Here is a 20,534-nt window from a genome sequence, read left to right as displayed (position 1 = left end):
TCTCTTACTTCATGGGATCCTAGTAAAATATTCAACAGTTTTGATTCCACAGCCGCAGTTTATGAGTGCCTGGATGATCTACTTCCTGGTATAGATCCAGTGGACACCACTATCCCATGAGGCCACAGCAGAGGAGCCACTATTATACTAATGCCAGAGAATAGAAATGTGCCTTAAAATGAATAAAGTCTTATTTTTGGGGGGTTTCCGCACAAAGTGTTCTTATCGCTTCGTAACATTAAGTCACATGGACTACTTTAACGATGTCTTTACTACCTTTCTGGGCCTTGAAAGCTGCAATGCTGCGGTCTATGAGGGGGTCAGAAACCTCTCAGATTTCATCAAAATATCGTCATGTGTGTTCAGAAGATGAACGAGTGTCGAATGGGACTGAGCGACATGAGGGTGAGTACTTAACTTTTGAGTGAACTCTCCCTTTAAGTGTCCTCAACTAGGCGAGCAGCTCTGCTCTGGACACACACACACACCGCGGTTCAACTTTCCACCAATCACGTTTCTCGTCTCAAGACGCAACATGTCGCATTCAAGACGTGTTGAATCAAGACATGTGATTGGTGGAAACTGGAAAGTAGCGAGGACGCGCATGCGCGTGTCTGTATTTATTTCGGTGGGACTCTTGCTGTTTATGACGGTCAGTTTTTAGCACTTATTTCTGTTTTAATAGACATACAAATGTTTCTCAGTTTTGAGAGTCCTAATATGTATGATAAATAGCACGCTGAAGGTGTCTGACGAACTTTCGCTAGTTTTTGTTTCAAATGTCACGTTATTTTCAACATCAATACGTCACTATATGATGGGAAGTCCAGTTCTTTTCCGCAAACCGGTTCGTTCGGACAGTTCGATCAATGAACCGGTTCGTTCGGACAGTTCGATCAATGAACCGGTTCACCAGTTCTTTTACGTCATTACGTAATGAGGTCAATTCCATCATCACGGCGGATAAAAATACATTCAAATAAAGGCATTTGTTATCATAACTTCAGTTAAATAATAGTACTCATCCTCATAATAATCTTGGATGATTTGAAAATGAACCCTGTAGTAACAAATCTAAGTCACATGTCTCCAGTATGTTTAATACGTTATGTTTTGGTTAACACGTTATAAACATTCGCTTTGCACCCTTAAAACATTGGCAAGAGTTTACGTCAATTGTTGATTGAAAACGAAATGTTTAGTTTTACAATTAATTAATTGTGTTTTCAATCTTTAAAATAATACAGTGAAGAGACAGTATGTGATGAACAAGTTATGTTACATTGATGTTCAACAAAATACTTGAGGAACATGCACTTCGTCCCTCTGGAGAAACGCGCGCATGCTCAGCTCACCGGTTCTCGGTACCGGTATGAGGAACCAGTTCTGGGCTCTGTCTGTACTGGTGATCCGGGAACCTGTACCTGTGCGGTCGGTAGTGCGCGCATGCGCGGTCTCAGCTCTCGTGCTCAACACTTCTCTCAGCACAACATGTCTCGGTGAGTGAACTGTTGGATTCACTGGAGTAAAGTATACTCCGGGATACTGGTGTATTTAGAGTCGAAGGGACGGTCAGGCATGTGAGTAACCGAAAGCGAGTAACTTCAGTAACTTGTGGATCAGCGCGGACTCGAGACGTGAACTGTTTTGAACGATTCAGTCCGCTTTAGTGGAGCGATTCACTTAAAAGAACCGGTTCAAAAGAACGATTCGTTCACGAACCGGACATAACCCGTTTTAAATTAATTTATACATTAAGTTCTGATATTTAACTGTATTTATGTTTTGCCTGCTGGATTAAGCGGTGCACAGTAAACACAGAACGTTCCCATTTTTTTTTGGGAACCATTTTATTATTTTAATAAAAAATTTGGGAATAAGGTTATTATTTTATAAGCTAAAGAGATATAGAACGTTCTATTAACGTAAGTAAAACTTTCCTAGCTAATCAACAGGGAACGTTATAATGTTTGTTCTGGGAACGGGAGAGTAATGTTCTGGGAACCAAACATTGTTAACTGGGTGTTGACTTCCTGTTGTATCTCGTTCTCAACATTGGAAATACCGGGGCAATACCGGGAATATATAAATGTGTGCGTGTGTATGTTCACAGCATATTTCTTAAATTATAGATTATGTAGACTTTGTGAAAATTGTTTCATGAGAGTTCAGTGTCGTCACTCACTAATTAATTTTACTAACATTGTGGACATTCATGCTGCACAGGCATGAGGATAAACGTCATTTCCTCCACATCTCCCATCAATCTATGGTGGAAATTACAGGAATGCAACATCAAGACTGATAGCGTTAAAACAAATAAAGAATAAACTTTTTTTTTTAAACAAGACTCTTTGATCAGGATACAAAGGCATGTAAATGGCTGAAAAAGGAAGACAAAAGACTCGAATGAATGTGACCTTTTAAAAACCAACAAAAAGAAAAATCCTGTTAAAGCAATAGTTCACCAGAGAGAGAGAAGTAAACTCAGTCATCAAGTGCTCTCATGTTCCAAACCCATATGACTTTCATTATATATAACTATAATTTACATAAACCCCACCCCCGGGAACACGATTTATAGATTATCAAGACAGAATATGCTAATCAATGACTAGAAGATAACTACACAAGCTTCATAAATTCATCAACTAACATGTAGAAGAACAGGACATTTCTGAATGGTTAGTTGATGAATTTATGAAGCTTTTGTAGTTATCTTCTAGTCATTGATTAGCATATTCTGTCTTGATAATCTATAAATTGTGTTCCTGGGGGAGGGGTTTATGTAAATTATAGGGTAAGTGATGTCACTAACTCCTGAAGCTCATTGTAGTCCCTACCAGCCGTTTGTTGTAGTCCTTAAAGTGATCTCTGTAAAAGCAAATATCTCCCTTTGCTTTGAACTTTGAACGTTATAACTTTGCAGATGTTGTTTATGATCAAACAGCAACACTGATTTTAAGTAAGTTTAACACTTAGATTTTAGATGCAAAATTGACTCTGTTGTAGTAGCGAAAATAGTTCAGCAGATCACAGCAGAACCACACGATAAGCTGATGTTTTACTTTGAAGAGTGAATGACTGATTTACTTCAGCGAAGGACAAGCCCATGAAAGGCTTAACGCCGAGCTCTGAGTAAGACTTCCGTTTTAATGAAACCTGAGAGAGTTCAGAGTTGGTGACCGACCGTAAACTTAAAAAAAAAAAAACTTTTAGCCTTTTATGTTCAAACGGGAGTCGAACAAAGATGGAGAGACTCAAGAAGAAGTGATTAACCATTCAGAAATATCCTGTTCTTCTACATGTTAGTCACTTCTTCTTGAGTCTCTCCATCATTGTTCGACTCCCGTTTGAACATAAAAGGCTAAAAGTTTAAAATGTTCGACACACACACGCTCGCTCTCTCTTGAAGCTCCGCCCCCTGTTCCGTGAGCAGCAGCTCATTTGCATTTAAAGGGACACACACAAACGGTGTGTTTTTGCTCACCCTCAAAAAGTGAGCATTTTAACATGCGATAATACATGATCAGTGGGGTATGTTGAGCTAAAACTTCACACACACACTCTGGGGACATCAGATAATCATTTTACATTTTGTGAAAAGCTCATTATAGGACCCCTTTAATGAAAATCAAGCCTTCACTGACAGTTCAACAGGTCTCATCTCAGTATGTCATGTTTATCTGTACGTTTGCCTGAGAGCCCACACACACACACACTAATGCGCTTCCCCGTCCCTCTGCAGGAGCAGCCGCCGTCATGGATGATCTGGAGGAGGATCTGACGTGTTCGGTGTGCTACGGCCTCTTCTCAGACCCGCGCGTCTTGCCCTGCTCACACACCTTCTGCAAGAGCTGCCTGGAGAGCGTAATGCAGGTGTCCGTGGACGTCTCCGTGTGGCGTCCGCTGCGCCTGCCGCTCAAGTGCCCGAGCTGCCGCAGCGTGGCGGAGCTGCCCACCAACGGCCTGGACGCGCTGCCCACCAACGTGTGCCTGAGCGCCATCGTGGAGAAGTACCAGCGGCCCCGCTCCGCCGCCTGCCCCGAACACCCGCCGCAGCCGCTCAACGTCTACTGCGTCCAGGACCGGCAGCTCATCTGCGGCGTCTGCCTCACCGTCGGCCGGCACCGAGGACACGCCATCGACGACCTCCAGACGGCGCACGCGAGCGAGCGCGCGGGACAGGCCCGGCTGATGGAGCGGCTGAGCGGCGAGCGCTGGGAGGACGTCTGCTCGCTCGCACAGCGCCTACAGCTGGAGAAGCAGCGGAGCGAGGCGCTACTCCAGGACGACCGCGAGTTCACAGCCCAGTTCTTCCAGGGCCTGGAGCTCACCTTGGCCCAGAAGAGGCAGGAGTTCCTGCAGGCGCTGGAGCGGGCGAGCGCGCGGCTGGCGTGTGCGTACGAGCCGCTGCTCGAGCAGCTGAAGGGGCTCCAGGAGGAGCACGGCGCGGTGATGGCGCTCAGCTCCGGCGTGGAGCGCGAGGAGAGTGCGCTGGTGTATCTGGAGACGGTGCGCGAGCTGAGGGAGCGCGCGGAGGCTCTGATCCGGACGCCGCTGCCGGAGATCCCCGGTGTGCAGCTGACGCCGCGGGCCGAGCCCTTCCTCCAGGAGCACTGGTGCGGCCTGAGCGTCAGAGGACTGGGCGACGGGCCTGTGCCGGAGATCTGCTGTCAGGCTCCGGGTCGAGCTCCGCGCCGGCGCCTCCGCTCGTCTGCTGCGGCCCTGATGATGATGATCATCCTGCTCACAGGCCTGTGTTTACACCACTGCGAGTTTCCAGCTCTCCGTCATGCTGAAGAACCGCTCCGTGGCTTCGGGACGCTCCTCTTCTGTCCCATACACACCACTATCGTGACATTACACACTTTTATGTCTACTTTAGTAGAGAACATCTACCAGCATCTGCTCCGCTTCCTCAACACACTACACGGGCGTTAAACGCTCCAGATGCTGCAAACTTTCATAAAAAAGCAATATTTTGAGCTAAAAGCTGAGAAAAACGTGTTTTTGTCAAAGACCAGATCGGATTCAGAGATGATGAAAACACAGATGAGTAGATCGAGTCCATCAACACCTCAAGGCTTCAGCCCTGGGTCCACATTTCATTCAGTAACGTTAGACGGTTTAGATTTATATGTTGTTTGATGTTCACGTTATGTTACACACACACATGATAATCACAAGTTTCTTCTGATTCTCCTGTGCGTTGATCAGGGGATGCTGTACTCTTTCATTAGATGTGTAATAGCGCCCCCTACCGTATAACAGTGGAAACACGGATACCCAGAAAATCACGGATTTAAACTGAAGAGTTAAAGGGCTCACAACATTACTTATGTCTCAACATGTTCATTGAGGTTCAAATCATTTAAAAAAGTATCAATAAATGAGTTATGGATGTTTTAAAAACCTCTAAAAACATAAAACCAGTATTTTTTAACAATTGTTTTGGCAGCTTAATATCAACAAATGGTATTTTTGAAGTCTTGAACTTCTTTTTATAGTACATGACCTCTCAGAAGATCAGGGCAACCCTGCTTCCTCCTGTCACGACCCCTTTAACACCGGCCGCTCAGACAACTTATGTACTTGAGTTCAGAAGAACGCTTTCCAGTCTCCTGTAACCATGTAGCACAAATAAACTACATTACCCATGATGCATCAGACCGCACTGCAGCCGGTATTAGACATTGTGGACCCCACTGACTACATGAGACGCCTGAATCCGTCTTTCAACACATCTGGGATCTACTTCTCATCCTACTTTTATGGACTGTTTGTACATTCCTATTTTTTCCATTGAGTCTTTATTTTTTATAGCTACTATGTATTTTTACTGAAAGTACTTTACTGTTTGCACCTAAAGAGATATGAATGTTAACCCCTGTGGTCGCTCAGATCATGTTCACTGGTTTCAGAGCTGCAGATGAATAAACTCTTCTGGTTATTGAAGACAGGAGTGTCAGCAAACTCAGAGTGCTGATTGTGTAGTAAAGACGTAAGAGTGGCACAGAACTCAAAACAGCAAATTTAATGTTTATTTAAAACATCCCCCTGCAGTGAGAACATGATAACATCGCATGTCACACCTACTATACTAGAGTAAAAAGTCCGGTTATTAAAAAAGGTTAAAAGGAGAGCAGAAGATTAGGGATGGGACCTGTGGAGAGAAGTGATGTTCAGGCCGTCTGGACCTCGCGCAGGACGATGGTTTTGGGGTTGATGGCCACGTTCTTGGTGGTGTTGTGTGTCTTGTAGATGCCGATGAGCCGGTCGGCCATCTCGAACATGTTGTTCCTCAGCGAGATGATGATGAACTGGGCGTTCTTGGTTTGCTCCTGAAACGATGAAGGAAAGACGACAGTTACAACTGTTCTGCTTTTACTTCGAATCACTGATGCCCATCAATTCCACTGGGTTACACTGATTTTCAGCAGATTGATGACGATTGATCATTTCTCAGGCTTGCACTGAGTTTAGTAGTTAGGGTTCGGCCACACTGCTAATGGCAGGATCTCAGGTGCAGCGTGTGTGTTGTGGCGCGTGGCAGACCCAGAGCGGTCATGTGTGCGGTGAGTGGGACTCAGGAGAGATTGGACGACTACTGTGTGGTTTCAGTGATCTGATCACTAAACATTGTAGACCGTTTAAGCCTGAATTCAGCGCTGACCACATGTGTGATGCCAATACCAGCTGTCAATCAATCAGGGTATCTGCACATTTTTTAAAGTCAAATTTAAGGCTTTTTAAGACCTTTTTAAGACCTGAAGAAATCAAAATTAATACCGTACATTAGGGGTTTGCAATATTAACAAAAATATCTCGATATTTTCAAAGTTTTGTTGATAATAATTAGATGATATTTTACTGATTTTGTACTGGTACCATGGCTGGTTTAGGCCTGTTGTTGACAGCAGACTCACAGAGATATTCATATTTAACATATTCTATCTATGCAGTGGTCAGTTCACAGTAGTGACTGAAATAAAAAAAATTATTAAGGGGCAATATTTGCCACCATAAATTGATTTCCAGGGGCATTTTCACCTAAATATGGAAATTATTTCTAAACGTATTTAGAGGTATGCATCACCTTTTATGTCAAATTCTAACATTCAAATTAAATTCTATTAGAATAAGACCGTATCACTGTCAAATTAAATAATTACATTAAAATCCATCCTTGCAGTGCAGAGGTGACACAGAAGCAGCATCCGAACTGGCATTACTACATTTACACTTAATTTGCAATTGCATAAATAAAGCTATTCAATATTTAAACATGAAATTATTTATAATTATTTAACATTTTAATTAAAGGGTACTTTAAATATGCAACTAAACCCGCCAGTAGGTGGCAGTAAGTCACTGTCTTAAGCGAGTTGTTGGAGTTTTATTCAACCGATTTGTTCAAACGGCCGATTCATTCATTGAATCAAATGATTCGTTCAAAACGCGGATTTCAGTTTTTAAAAAAGAATCGCTGTCTGTTGGACTACAGTTTCATTATGAAATTCTCGTCGGCGAAATAAAGGGGGAAACAAACAATATTGACAATATAAAAAGTAACACACAATGTTAACTTTATTGTTAATTTAACTCTTGTATAAAATAACTAGCACATTTGCAATTGTGCACAGGAAAACGGCACTCTTGCTCGTGATATTCTAATATAACAACATAATATGATATAAATATAATAAGACAAAAACTCATTTGGGGACATACCTATAACTGCACTGACACATCACGCAGTGAAAGCATGAGAGACAAACGCGATGTCAGCTCGAACTCGCGGTGCCTCGTACGTAGTTTAAACAATGATTACAATATCATCATAGTTCATAGACAATCCTAAACACAAAGAATGAACTTACTATTGAACTGACATTTACTCGTTCTCTTATCCTCTCCTCTCGCGTGCAGGAGACAGACGCAGGATAATACTGCCGTAAATGACGCGAATTGTCACGTGAACATGCAAGCAAATCCACAAAGATAGAATAATAAAAATAATACGTACGCTAATTAGATAGTTTTCATTTGGAAAGCATTTAGATACGTCGTCAAAGTGTCATCTAAAATTTAAGACCTTTCATAGGTAAAAATAAGACTTTTCATAAGTAAAAATAAGAATTTAAGACTTTTTAAGGCCTTAAATTTTAAATATCGAATTTAAGACCTTTTAATACTTTTTAAGGATCCGCGGGGACCCTGTCAATAAACTGCTTTATACAGTGCTGAATATCATTTGTGATAATCAATGGGGGATATTTCAATGTGCTGGTCCTGATAATGCAGGGTTGCAGCACACTTTCTAAAGCCACATTTAAGACCTGAAGAAATATAAATGAATACTATACATTAGGGGTGTGCAATATTGACAGATATTTCTGATTGTGTGTGTGTGTGTGTGTGTTGGTGCCGTGGCTGGTGTAGGCCTGACGTTTACAGCGGACTCACGTAGATATTCACAGTGGTCAGTTCACAGCCGTGACCGAAATGATCATTTTTATTAATGGGCAATATTTGCCACCCTACAGTGATTTCCAGGGGCATTTTCACCTATATGCGGATATTTTTTCATAAACGTAGCCCATTAGATGCATGCATCGCCTATTATGTTACATGTTATATGCATGATGAATAATAACAGTGCACTGCAAATATGGCTTTTGTTGATGATGATTTCAGTTGACTGGTAACAGAGGAGACACAGAAGAGGCATTCATACATTTACAATTGCATAAATAAAGCTATGATTTTTTTTTAATCCAATATTTAAAAATGAAATTGAATTTTAACTAATTAAAGGGTTAGCCGCCAGTAGGCAGCAGCAAGTCTCGGTCTTATGAGTGAGTTGAGGGAGTCGGCGGATTAGTTCACCGGCGGATCCTTTGGGGAAGCAGTGAATCATCATGATGGGCCTTACACAGATTGGGTCGAGCGGCGGGTCCAGTCAGTACAAATGATCGCGGTCGGTTGCATCGACAATAGTGTGTCTAAAATGTTACTCACAATTTTAAATAGTTAAAAATAAATATAGCTGCAAGCAGCGATTACGGGCCCAAGCCGGTGGCACCGCCACCCTGGTGCCTTTAGTTACACTAAAGGCACCGGGCTGGCGCTGCCACCGGCTTGGGCCCTCCATCGCTGCTTGCAGCTATATTTATTTATATATATTTATATATATATATATATATATATATATATATATAAAAAGCCGCCACCCCGTTGCCTTTCGGGTTCCTGTGCACGACGGGCAATAACGTAACCCCGCTTTGACGGTCGAGAAGAAGTCTGCTTTAGAGCTTGTATCAGTGTGAGTCTTTCTGCTCCCCTCCAAACACACACAGAAAAGGGGGGGGACTCACATTAGTTACATCCATGTGATCGCTCTCTTACAACAAACACGCTACTGAAGTTTCATCAAGATCAATAAATGTATGAAGACGTTATAAAAGATCGTGTTTCTCTTTACTCGCCATAATTTCGTTTCCTCGCCACGGCCAAACTGTTCGAGATATCAAAAATCCGTCCGCAATTTAGTATCCTCAATGTCTTTACTTCATGCTGACCGAGTTTGATGGCGATAGGATAATTTTTCTTGGAGGAGTATATCAAATTCCAGGGGCATGCGTTTTCATACAACCCATAATAGCCGACTTCCTGTTGGACTGGCGTAAAACTTAGAGCACGAAAGTTGTTCGGCCCGATGATATCTAAATGTGTACCGAGTTTCATATTATTACATGCAAGCGTGTTTGATATATGGACAAGTGTTCGAATCCCATTCCAGGGGGCGCTGTCGAGCCCCCATGCCACGCCCAGGTACCAGCTTCAACCCGGCCCTGATGGCCGTGGGTTCTAACCTGTGTGCAAAGTTTCAAGAGTTTTTGAGCACGTCAAGGGCCCCATAAGTGCCCGAGAAGTCGCACACAGCAGAGAAAGGGTTAACAAAGCCCACCTCCTCTCACACACACAGACACTGAGAGAGACTGGCAAAATTCTCAGATCTTCTCCCATTCAAACCAAAATATCTGACTTCCTGTTGGTCGGGGCTAATGAGTGTAAATTAGAAAGTTGTCCGGCTCGAGGAGAACAATATACGTACCGATTTTTGTTACTGTAGGTAAAACTAATACCCCATTTTTGACTAAAGGTGGCGCTACTGAGCCCCTCACCACGCCCGTTTCTGAAACTTCGCACAAGTGTACTAGGCAATAAATGTGATATGCATGTTGAGTTTCATGCAATTTGAAGCATGTTAAGAGCCTCAAATGCATCCAAAAAGAATATAAAAGTTTAAAGCGTTGCCATGGCAACAGTATTTAAGATATCAATAATTCTTTCACAGGTCTACATCTGTCGTGTGTTTACATTATACAGATGAAGTTTGAAGCAAATCTGGTAAAAATAAGAGGGTGAATTCAAAGCATTTTGAAAGTGACACTTCCTGCTGCCAGTTGGTGGCGCTATAACTTTGACTCACAATAGTCACATCCATGTGATCGGCCTCTTACAGCGAACACACTGCTGAAGTTTCATCAAGATCAATTAATGTATGAGGATGTTATAACACTTCCTGTTTCCAATATTCGCCATAAATTCGTTTCCTCGCCACGGCCAAACCGTTCGAGATATCAAAAATCCCCTCGCAATTTATCATCCTCCATGTCTTGACTTCATGCTGACCGAGTTTCGTGGCGATTGGTTGAATTCTCTAGGAGGAGTATTTTAAATTCCATTGCATGTGTTTTTTAAACTACGCCAAATAGCCGACTTCCTGTTGGGCTGGGGTAAAAAGTCAGAGCATGAAGGATATATGAACCGGTGAGATCTATAAGTGTACCGAGTTTCATATTATTTCATGCAAGCGTGTTTGATTTATGGACCAAGTTTTCGGACCGCGTTCCAGGGGGCGCTGTCGAGCCCCCCTGCCACGCCCGGGTACCAGCTTCAGTCCGGCTCTAATGGCCGCGGGTTCTGACATTTGTGCAAAGTTTCAAGAGTTTTTGAGCACGTTAAGGCCCCCAAAAGTGCCCAAAAGGTAGTAATATAATAATAAATATATATATATATATATATATAATTAAAGCTGCAAGCAGCGATTGCGGGCCCAAGCCGGTGGCACCGCCACCCTGGTGCCTTTAGTGGAACTAAAGGCACCGGGTGGCGGTACCACCGGCTTGGGCCCGCAATCGCTGCTTGCAGCTTTAATTATATATATATATATATATATATATATATATATATAAATATATATATATATATATGTAAATTATTTTTTCCCCCCTATTTTTAACATATATATTATTATTATATATATAATAATAATATATATATTATTAACATTTTTGGATGCTAAACTATTCTTTTTATAGGCTTTGTACTTTGTACACTTTGTACACTCACGTTCCAATATAGAAAAATTAAAAAAAATTATTATGAACGGCACAAACTGTACAAATGACTATTTAAACAGAGCAGTGTAATTTTTATATGTAAGGTTGACTATTTTATTATTATATTTTATTAAGGCTATAATGAACATTCTGCGATGTCAAGATTGCAATGCTGGAATGCTGTGTGTGTGTGTGTGTGTGTGTGTGTGTGTGTGTGTGTGTGTGTGTGTGTGTGTGTGTGTGTGTGTGGCTCGATCGAACAATGGAGACATAAAAACATACTCCGTCATTTTGTTCATACAGACCATCATTCAAAATGCAAAGTGTTTCTCTATATTTGTGTACACTCGCAATGAAACACAACATTGTGCTTTTGTTAAACTATAAACTCTTGTCAAACTGTAACCTACAACTGTCACCCAACCAAAATCACACACACACACACACACACACACACACACATCCCCCCTCCCCTCCCCTCCCCTCCCCACACAGACAGAATGGCAGAGAGACAGAGAGAGAGAAAATACACATTCAAACCACAATATCTGACTTCCTGTTGGTCGGAGCTAATGACTGTAAATTAGAAAGTTGTCCGGATCGAAGAGAAGAATATACGTACCGAGTTTGGTTACTGTAGGTAAAACTATAACTAAGTTATAACACACTTTATGCATCCTTTTTTAATCATAAATTTGTTTCCTCGCCACGGCCAAACCGTTCGAGATATCAAAAATCCCCTGGCAATTTATCATCTTCCATGTCTTGACTTCATGCTGACCGAGTTTCGTGGTCATCGGATGAATTCTCTAGGAGAAGTGTTTCAAATGCGAGAGCAAGCGTTCTCCAATCAACCCGTAATAGCCGACTTCCTGTTGGGCTGGCGTAAAACTTGACCGAGGGAAAGTTGTTCGGCCCGATTAAATCTATATGTGTACCGAGTTTCATATTAATTCATGCAAGCGTCTTTGATATACGGACAAGTGTTCGAATCCCATTCCAGGGGGCGCTGTCGAGCCCCCCTGCCACGCCCGAGTACCAGCTTCAGCCCGGCCCTAATGGGTTCTGACCTGTGTGCAAATTTTCAAGAGTTTTCGAGCACGTTAAGGCCCTCAAAAGTGGCAGAGATTTTGCACACAGCAGAGAAATGGTTAAACTAAACTAGCCCCCCTCCTCACACACACACACACACAGAGGGGCAGAGGGAAAATGCTCCAAACAGTACACATTCAAACCACAATATCTGACTTCCTGTTGGTCGGAGCTAATGACTGTAAATTAGAAAGTTGTCCGGATCGAAGAGAAGAATATACGTACCGAGTTTGGTTACTGTAGGTAAAACTAATACCCAATTTTTGACTAAAGGTGGCGCTACTGAGCCCCTTACCACACCCGTTTCTGAAACTTGGCACATGTCTATTACACAATAAATGTCAAATGCATGTTGTTTCATGCAATTTAAAGCATTTTAAGAGCCTCAAATGCATCCAAAAAGAATATAAAAGTTTAAAGCGTTGCCATGGCGACAGTATTAAAAATATCAATAATCCTTTCACAGGTCTACATCTGTCGTGTGTTTACATTATACAGATGAAGTTTGAAGCAAATCGGGTAAAAATAAGAGGGTGATTTCAAAGCATTTCGAAAGTAACACACTTCCTGCTGCCAGTTGGTGGCGCTATAACTTTGACTCACAATAGTCACATCCATGTGATCGGCCTCTTACAGCGAACACACTGCTGAAGTTTCATCAAGATCAATTAATGTATGAGGATGTTATAACACACTTCCTGTTTCCAATATTCGCCATAAATTCGTTTCCTCACCACGGCCAAACCGTTCGAGATATCAAAAATCCCCTCGCAACTTTTCATCCTCAATGTCTTGACTTCATGCACACCGAGTTTCGTGGTGATTGTTTGAATCGTCTAGGAGGAGTATTTTAAATTCCATTGCATGTGTTTTTTAAACTACCCCAAATAGCCGACTTCCTGTTGGGCTGGGGTAAAAAGTCAGAGCATGAAGGATATATGAACCGATGAGATCTATAAGTGTACCGAGTTTCATATTATTTCATGCAAGCGTGTTTGATTTATGGACCAAGTTTTCGGACCCCGTTCCAGGGGGCGCTGTCGAGCCCCCCTGCCACGCCCGGGTACCAGCTTCAGTCCGGCTCTAATGGCCGCGGGTTCTGACCAGTGTGCAAAGTTTCAAGAGTTTTTGAGCACGTTAAGGCCCCCAAAAGTGGCAAAAACCTTGAAAAAAAATTTATTATAAAGAAGAATAACAAAAAACCCTTAGAAGAACAATAGGGCTCTGCGCCCTTTCAGGGCTTGGGCCCTAATAACAAAAAATCCTTAGAAGAACAATAGGGCTCTGCGCCCTTTCAGGGCTTGGGCCCTAATAAAGAAGAATAATCCGGAGGAAAACAATAGGGCCTTCGCCTTTTCAAGGCTTGGGCCCTAATAATAAAGAAGAAGAAGAAGAAGAAGAATCCTTAGAAAAACAATAGGGCCTTCGCCTTTTCAAGGCTTGGGCCCTAATTAACTGTTGTATAAAATAAATATTACATTCACAATTGTGCTGGGGAAAACTGCACTCTTGCTCATAGTAATATACCTACATATAAATAAATCACATAAGACTAAACCTCTATTATGGCTTTAAATAAAATAATAAAACGATTTAAGACTTTGAGATCCATGGAAACTCTGTGATACAAAGTGTCTATTTCACTGGATAGTCATGCACTGCTGTTAAAATGTTACAAATAGTGGAAAATAAAGGACAATCTATTTATTTTTACATTTAAAACGTTTTAAAGGGATGTAGTCAGTGGGGTCACGTGACACGAGCATGTGTGTTACACCGCCACACCTGACGGGGTGTGTGAGAACAGACATGTTTAAGCGATCAGAGCAGCTGGAGTATAATGCACAGACCGTTAGGCTGCTTGTAATGTCTTTAGCCCTGCAGTTAACACACGAGCAGAAACCAGTCTTCTAGCAGTGCATCGTGTACACGGGTGTAACACACTGCTGCACGCCACATCACGTGTGTTGAGCGAGCGTGTGTGTGTGTGTGCGCACATACGTATATGTAGCAGGCCACGATGGAGACGTTCTTGAAGTCGAGGGCGGCGTCGATCTCGTCCATGAAGTAGAGCGGCGTGGGCTTGAAGTGGTGCAGAGCGAACACCAGCGCCAGAGAGCTGAGCGTCTTCTCCCCCCCCGACAGGTTGTAGATCTTCTTCCAGCTCTTCTTCGGAGGACGCACACTAGGGGCACACAGAGCCGTCCACACGTCACTCGGGAGCACACTGAGCCCATAGACTCACACACACCAGCCGGCTATAGCAGGAGTGAGCGTGAGGGACAGACACTCCGCAGCGGAGTACAGTACTGGAGGAGCACTGGCAGCAGTTACTGTAGTTTTACAGCGGATCACAGTATCAGCAGCTTTTACCCTCTACTCGACTACATATGTGAATACGTGAATGTACTCTTTACTCCTATATCTCAGAAATGTCAGTAGAAAAAACAAACAAACATGAGCTGTGGAAAATAAGTGATCTAGACGCTTTGAACAGGGAATAGCGGTGAAAACACAGCGAGTCTGTCCCTCACAGCCAGTGCATGAGGCCCTGGCATCAGTTTAGACCGCTGTGAAGACACACACCTGAACATGATGCCCTCAGAGAAGGGATCCAGACTGTCCACCAGCTCCAGCTCAGCGTCTCCTCCCAGCGTGAGCATCTGGTAGTTCTCCTTCAGCTTGTTGGTGATGATGTTGAAGCCGGCCATGAACTCGTGCAGCCTCTGCTTGCGCAGCTCCTCACAGCCTCTCTTGAAGCCGTCTCTCTGGGTGGTGATGTCATCAAGCTCCGCCACTCTCTGCAGGTACAGCTCCTCCTGCACACACACACACACAGAGTCAGTCTTAGGGTGAAGTTATTCATTCACCTAGCAGGTGTTTTAACTGTCCAATTACAGACGCACTGATATGGAAATGTGGGCCGATACAGGTCACTCCTTATATTTGAAAGCCGATAACCGATATATTGGCCAATACATTTGTTTTTATAATTTTTGAGATCCTGATTACAAATACAAGTCTCTCAGTTAAAAGCCAAGCACACAGTTATAATGAGGTTCTCATAATACGGTTATGTAGCCGATATGACAGAATTGCACTACATGTTTCATTAACACGATTTCCCTTTTCTCTGAAGTGATTCCAATCATATTTCAAGCACTTCATAACCATCACGGTGAACCGTGCCCATCTGAAGTGTCTCAGCTGAAGGAGATGATCCATTATTTATCGGCTTTAATATTCGGACACATTTTCTTATCGGGCAGATAACGATAACATTACAAATGTAGGTTACACTTTATTTTAAGGTGTCATTGTTACAGTGTAATTATACATTTAAGTACAGAGTAATATTAATTAACTACAAGTACTTACTATATGGTTAGGGTAGGATTAGGTGCATGTAATAATTTACTGTTATTACTATGGTAAGTACATGTAACATCAGCCGATACGGTGCATCCCTAGTCCAAATCAGTGCATCTGAGTGAGAGAACAGCGAGCACCACGGGGTGGAACAGGAGCGCGCACCTTCTTCTTGAAGTCTGCGATGGCCCCCAGGTTGGGCTTCATGTTGGCGCACCGGTCCTCCAGCAGAGCGATCTCGTTCTTGATGACGTCTGGGTTGCCGATGTCTGCCAGCTGCTCTGGGCTCAGTGCGGGCAGCTCTTCTGATGGCGAGCCACCCAGGGGGTGCAGCGACAGCCGGCCGGCCTGAGCGCGGGGCGAGAGAGAAGGCAGAACAGGCCTTTATTCAAATAATAATAAACAATGTATTACACCCTATAATGGGTAAAAGAGGAGGAATCCACAGGAACGACCGCAAACTGGGTAAACAACCAGGACCGAGCACACAGATGAAATGAGGAGGGGCACATAAACTGATAACAATGGGACTGGGCTAAACCGTGGCACACAGAAGCACAGATGCTAGACAAACCGCAGAGGCCATGTGTTCACACAAGCACACGAGACACTCGATATCAGACATCATTACTAACATATCTGCGTTAAACTCTTATGAAATTAGTCTAAAGAAAACTTTGCTTAGGGAACTTAATTATGATTATACAATGAAGCGCAGAACATATTGGTAACTAAAATAATAGATATCAGTATAGGCCATGAGCGGTGAATTATTGGTGTCGACCCTGAACATCCATATTGTTGTAGCTACAAAATAATAAAAGTTGACGAATGAATGATGAATCACAATCACAATATCAAGGGCCATTGACTTATTTAGTGCTGGGCAACGATTAATCGCATCCAAAATAAAAGTTTGTGTTTATATAATATGTGTGTGTGTACGGTGTATAATTATTTTGTATTTGATACATATTTGCATGTATATTTATTTCACTTTCTCCAAAACACCCGTTATAATCAATGATGACGTCTACATCGGACAGTGAAACTTCGGTTTAAAGATTAGCAGCTGACATTGATTAACCGAGATTCAGATTAATCACGCAGCCCAACACATATATTCCCAGTGCTGTTGCTGGTGATCTCATCTGTGTATTGTGGTGTGTGTGTGCAGTACCTCCTTCTCCCAGTGCCTGATCTTGCTGTGGCACTCGGCGATGGCCGTGTCGATGTGCTCCACCTTCAGCCGGACGCTCAGAGACTCTTTCTGCAGCGCGTGCTCCTGCTCCTGGAGGGCCTTGATCTCCTGAAGGACGCCGCGGTGCTGCTCCTGGACCTCCGGCAGAGCCTCCTACACACACACACACACACACTCTCAGCCCTTGCCGTGTTGCCAGTCTGAGCCAGAGGACGGGATCAGTGAGTACCTCGGCCTGCTGGTAGGTCTGCATGATCTCTCCGGCCTGCTCCTCCAGCTTCTTCAGCTGCTCCGTCAGCTCCTCCATCAGCTTCTCGTTGCCCCCGATCTCCTCCTGCAGCTGAGACGCGCTCTCCTCACACTTCTTCAGATTACTGCCGCAACAGACCACAACAGGCACTTCTCAAATGGTGATCAACTGGCTCTCTACAAACCCAGTCCTCCCAGTCAAGCTCATCCCACAGGATGAACCGATTCACATGAAGAAGAGGAGTTTCAGTAAAAGTGCTGGTTCTCAAACTTTTTTAGTCACGCCCCCTTAAAACCTTTTTTTTTTTTTACTGGAAAATCATACTGGTTTTCATCAACTTAAATGGGTCATTGAATCATTGACTCAACTGATTCGTTCATATGCGTAATCATTCAGTAATGCCACCTGTGTGCGAGTCTACCATTCGATTGATCACATTTTTGAAGCCATGGTGTGCCGACTTTTCCTCTTTTATTAATTTCCTTGTTGAGCCCCGATTTGAGCAACACATTGCTTTGCTGTGGATGTGTGTGCTTTGGATCGGATTTAACAAACTCCCTTTATAAGCATTAAAAAGCCGTCACCCGTCTCGGTTCATCGCGATCTCACACACTCCCCACAGTAGGGCTGTGCCGGTACAGGCGAGCAGCACCGGCGCTAATCCGCCAAAACACCTTGTTCTGCATGTGAACGCTGTTTTACATGAATATTATGACACGAGTGAAGCACAAAGCTTTATTGAGGTCACGTCACATTTAAGAGCTCCAATGCTGCATTTATGACTTGAATATTGTGTTAAAATTGACAATTCAAAAGCTGATACTTTATCATCACAGGTAAAAAAGCACACCATTATTAGATGGGAGGCGCTACAAATAAAGCCTGGTGTAGGAAAACACACAGACCTGGCAACCCTGGCTTCAACTACGGCTGATTCAAAGGTTTAGAATAAAGCCTGCTTTAACATCGCTGTTTTGAACTGTTAGTCGCATTAACTCGCCCTTCATTCAACACAAGAGAGATTTTCTTCACACACAGTATGAGTCTGACACCTTTGATTGACAGGATTTAATCGGCTCTGATCATCAGCTGTTTGTAAACAACCTGCCATTGGCCAACACTGAATATAATTGCTTTTATCGGCTGATACCGATTATTGGTCGATAAAGAAAATGCTGTTCTTAATATTCAGAGAACAGCAATGTTTTTCATTTGATTAATTTTATCTTTGGATATATATCCGGTACAGTAAATATAAACCGTTCTCAATCGAAATGAAATTGAATCAGGGAATGTGTGTCAAAACCCAGCCCAAGTGTTTATAGTTAACCACTTAAAACCTTCCCCAATGAAGCCCCTGATCAGTGGTGTGGTTGGAGACTGACCGTCCGGCCGTCTTGATGGCCACCTGGGCTTTGGTGACGGCTGAGGAGCACTGGTCCAGCTGTGTGTTGATCTGGTCCAGCTTGTCCTGCTGGGCCTTCAGCTTGTGACTGTTGATGTCCACGATGAGTGTGTGCAGCCGCTTCACCTCGGCCTCCACCTTCCCTGCTTTACTGGACGCTGCCTCGAAGTCTTCAGCACAAAACACACATTACATCTACTGATGCATCAATCAAAAAAACATCACCTGATCTACTGATGATGGCCAACGCGCCAGTCTGTCTGAGGAACTACATCAAGTTCTTTCTGCTGAACTGTGACAAACAAGCAGCTCTTAAACACTCAGATGTCATTACTGACACAACTACTCCTGGCATTCACAGACACAGCGGCACTTCAGTTTCCACTGGATAAAGTCACACAGGAATGAGAATATTTTCATTTTTGGGTGAACTGCACAAAAAATAATAATATCAGGGTTAAGCGCTTTAATGCGTAAAAATGTATTGTTTTTTTTTGGCAAGCATGTCACCACTTAGATTATAGATGGATTAGACCATTTACAGCAAATATACGTAATTTATTAAGGATATGTTGTTTAAAGCTTTTTAACAGTTATAGAGCTACCTATGGGCTGATCTACATAAAGGTTTGCATGGTTTTTTGGAAGCTTGTTCTTTCCATGAATTTTCGTTTAGGAATGATAAGCTATTGGGTAGACTTGGCCACGCCTATTTTCTAAATGACCCTCCTATAGCTATCCAAAGTTCAACATCTATTTGATCATTATTGACCAAAAGATTCCCGAGAATTGTGCCGTAGGGGTTTTATCGAGGTTGAGCCAAAAACCTAGGACTAGTTTGCCAAAGCTGGTTTTTGAAGTAATCTCCAATATTTAACCAACGATTTGATTGATGACGGCCCCCGTTTCTTGAATTTGCCACAGGCCTCTAAGGGTCGTGAGTTCAACAGGCCGAGTGAGTTTCGCTTCAATCGACCTCTGTTGATGTAGTCTAACAGCTGCTCAAAACTTAATTGGTCGATGGCGGCCATGTTTTTCGAGATTCGCGAATGTCCTCAAAGGCCATCTTGGCACCTTGGAAGAAGACACCGCATGCCAACTTTCAAGTCAATGAGACTTAGGGATGCGTAGTTATAGCCAATTTGTAATTTTTTCGATGTTATAGCAGCAACACGTTGCCAGTCGCCACGTGCTTTTTCACACGACCACATATGTTGAGTTTGGTTAAAATATCTCATTCAGTTCACAAAATTATAGCAGTTTTGGCACCCCTTAGAGATCGTGATGAAAAAAAGAAAGAAAGAAAAAAGAGAAGAATTAGCCAATCAGCCTCCAGAGAATCTTGTTGGACTGGCTAGATTACGATCGGGACAAAAATCTAGGACTTGTTTGCAAAAGTAGGTTTTTCAAAAAATACCCGAACATTTCACCAGGGCCACGATCAAATCAGTCCGTCTTGGGCCCAAAAAAAAATATCCAACGATATAAGACACGTGAGCCTACGTCTAATGGTTTAGGAGTTATGGGATATTCTGTACTTTTCACGGTCTGCCCGATCACTTTTAGGGGAGAATGCAGATCCCTGGAAATTGTATCAATTACAATATGGTTTCAGCGCTTGAACCACTAACAACGACAAATAAACACGGCGGCGGAAGGAACGCACCTTTCCGGTAGCCGTCCAGGCTCTTCTCCATCTGCTTCTGCTGGGCTTTATCAGGAGCGGCAGAGATGACGTTGGCCTCCAGATGTTTGATCTGAGTCTTGAGATGGAGCTCCTGCTCGGTCAGGCTCTGTAAGGCACAG

The 20,534-nt window shown here is 43.1% G+C and overlaps 2 protein-coding genes across 4 annotated transcripts in view; one reads left to right on the top strand and one right to left on the bottom strand.

Moving 5' to 3' along the window:
* Positions 1–133: 133 nt before the first annotated feature.
* trim59 (tripartite motif containing 59) lies at positions 134–6,028 on the top strand. 3 transcript variants are annotated; one of them, XM_079609012.1, is made up of 2 exons: positions 134–405; positions 3,749–5,967. In XM_079609012.1, exons 1-2 carry the CDS (start codon positions 264–266, stop codon positions 4,942–4,944), a joined length of 1,338 nt encoding a protein of 445 aa, XP_079465138.1. In that variant the 5' UTR covers positions 134–263; the 3' UTR covers positions 4,945–5,967. The 3 variants fall into 3 exon arrangements, with proteins under 3 accessions (XP_079465138.1, XP_079465139.1, XP_079465137.1); XM_079609013.1 differs by lacking the exon at positions 134–405 and adding an exon at positions 589–652 and having other exon boundaries at positions 3,749–6,028; XM_079609011.1 differs by lacking the exon at positions 134–405 and adding an exon at positions 1,229–1,499 and having other exon boundaries at positions 3,749–5,973.
* smc4 (structural maintenance of chromosomes 4) overlaps positions 6,023–20,534 on the bottom strand; it is a 55,199-nt gene continuing 40,687 nt past the window's right edge. Inside the window, exons 16-23 of the mRNA XM_079609008.1 lie at positions 20,395–20,521; positions 18,709–18,898; positions 17,303–17,447; positions 17,053–17,226; positions 16,038–16,220; positions 15,090–15,322; positions 14,505–14,688; positions 6,023–6,344 (exon numbers count right to left, since the gene is read on the bottom strand). Coding sequence (XP_079465134.1) covers positions 6,186–6,344; positions 14,505–14,688; positions 15,090–15,322; positions 16,038–16,220; positions 17,053–17,226; positions 17,303–17,447; positions 18,709–18,898; positions 20,395–20,521 — 1,395 coding nt within the window. The 3' untranslated portion in view covers positions 6,023–6,185. The remainder of the gene's footprint in view (positions 6,345–14,504; positions 14,689–15,089; positions 15,323–16,037; positions 16,221–17,052; positions 17,227–17,302; positions 17,448–18,708; positions 18,899–20,394; positions 20,522–20,534) is intronic.

Source organism: Phoxinus phoxinus, assembly GCF_949152265.1.
Source record: "Phoxinus phoxinus genome assembly, chromosome: 4".
Classification (NCBI taxonomy): Eukaryota; Metazoa; Chordata; class Actinopteri; order Cypriniformes; family Leuciscidae; genus Phoxinus; species Phoxinus phoxinus.
The sequence above is the reverse complement of the archived record's forward strand: the minus strand, read 5'-3'. Positions and strand labels throughout refer to the sequence as shown.

Bases quoted from the DNA above. Each gene is read 5' to 3' on its own strand.
- trim59 (XM_079609011.1), top strand. From the start codon at position 1,343: ATGCTCAGCTCACCGGTTCTCGGTACCGGTATGAGGAACCAGTTCTGG. The intron at 1,500-3,748 runs GTGAGTGAACTG...GTCCCTCTGCAG, and splicing joins TCTCAGCACAACATGTCTCG to GAGCAGCCGCCGTCATGGAT.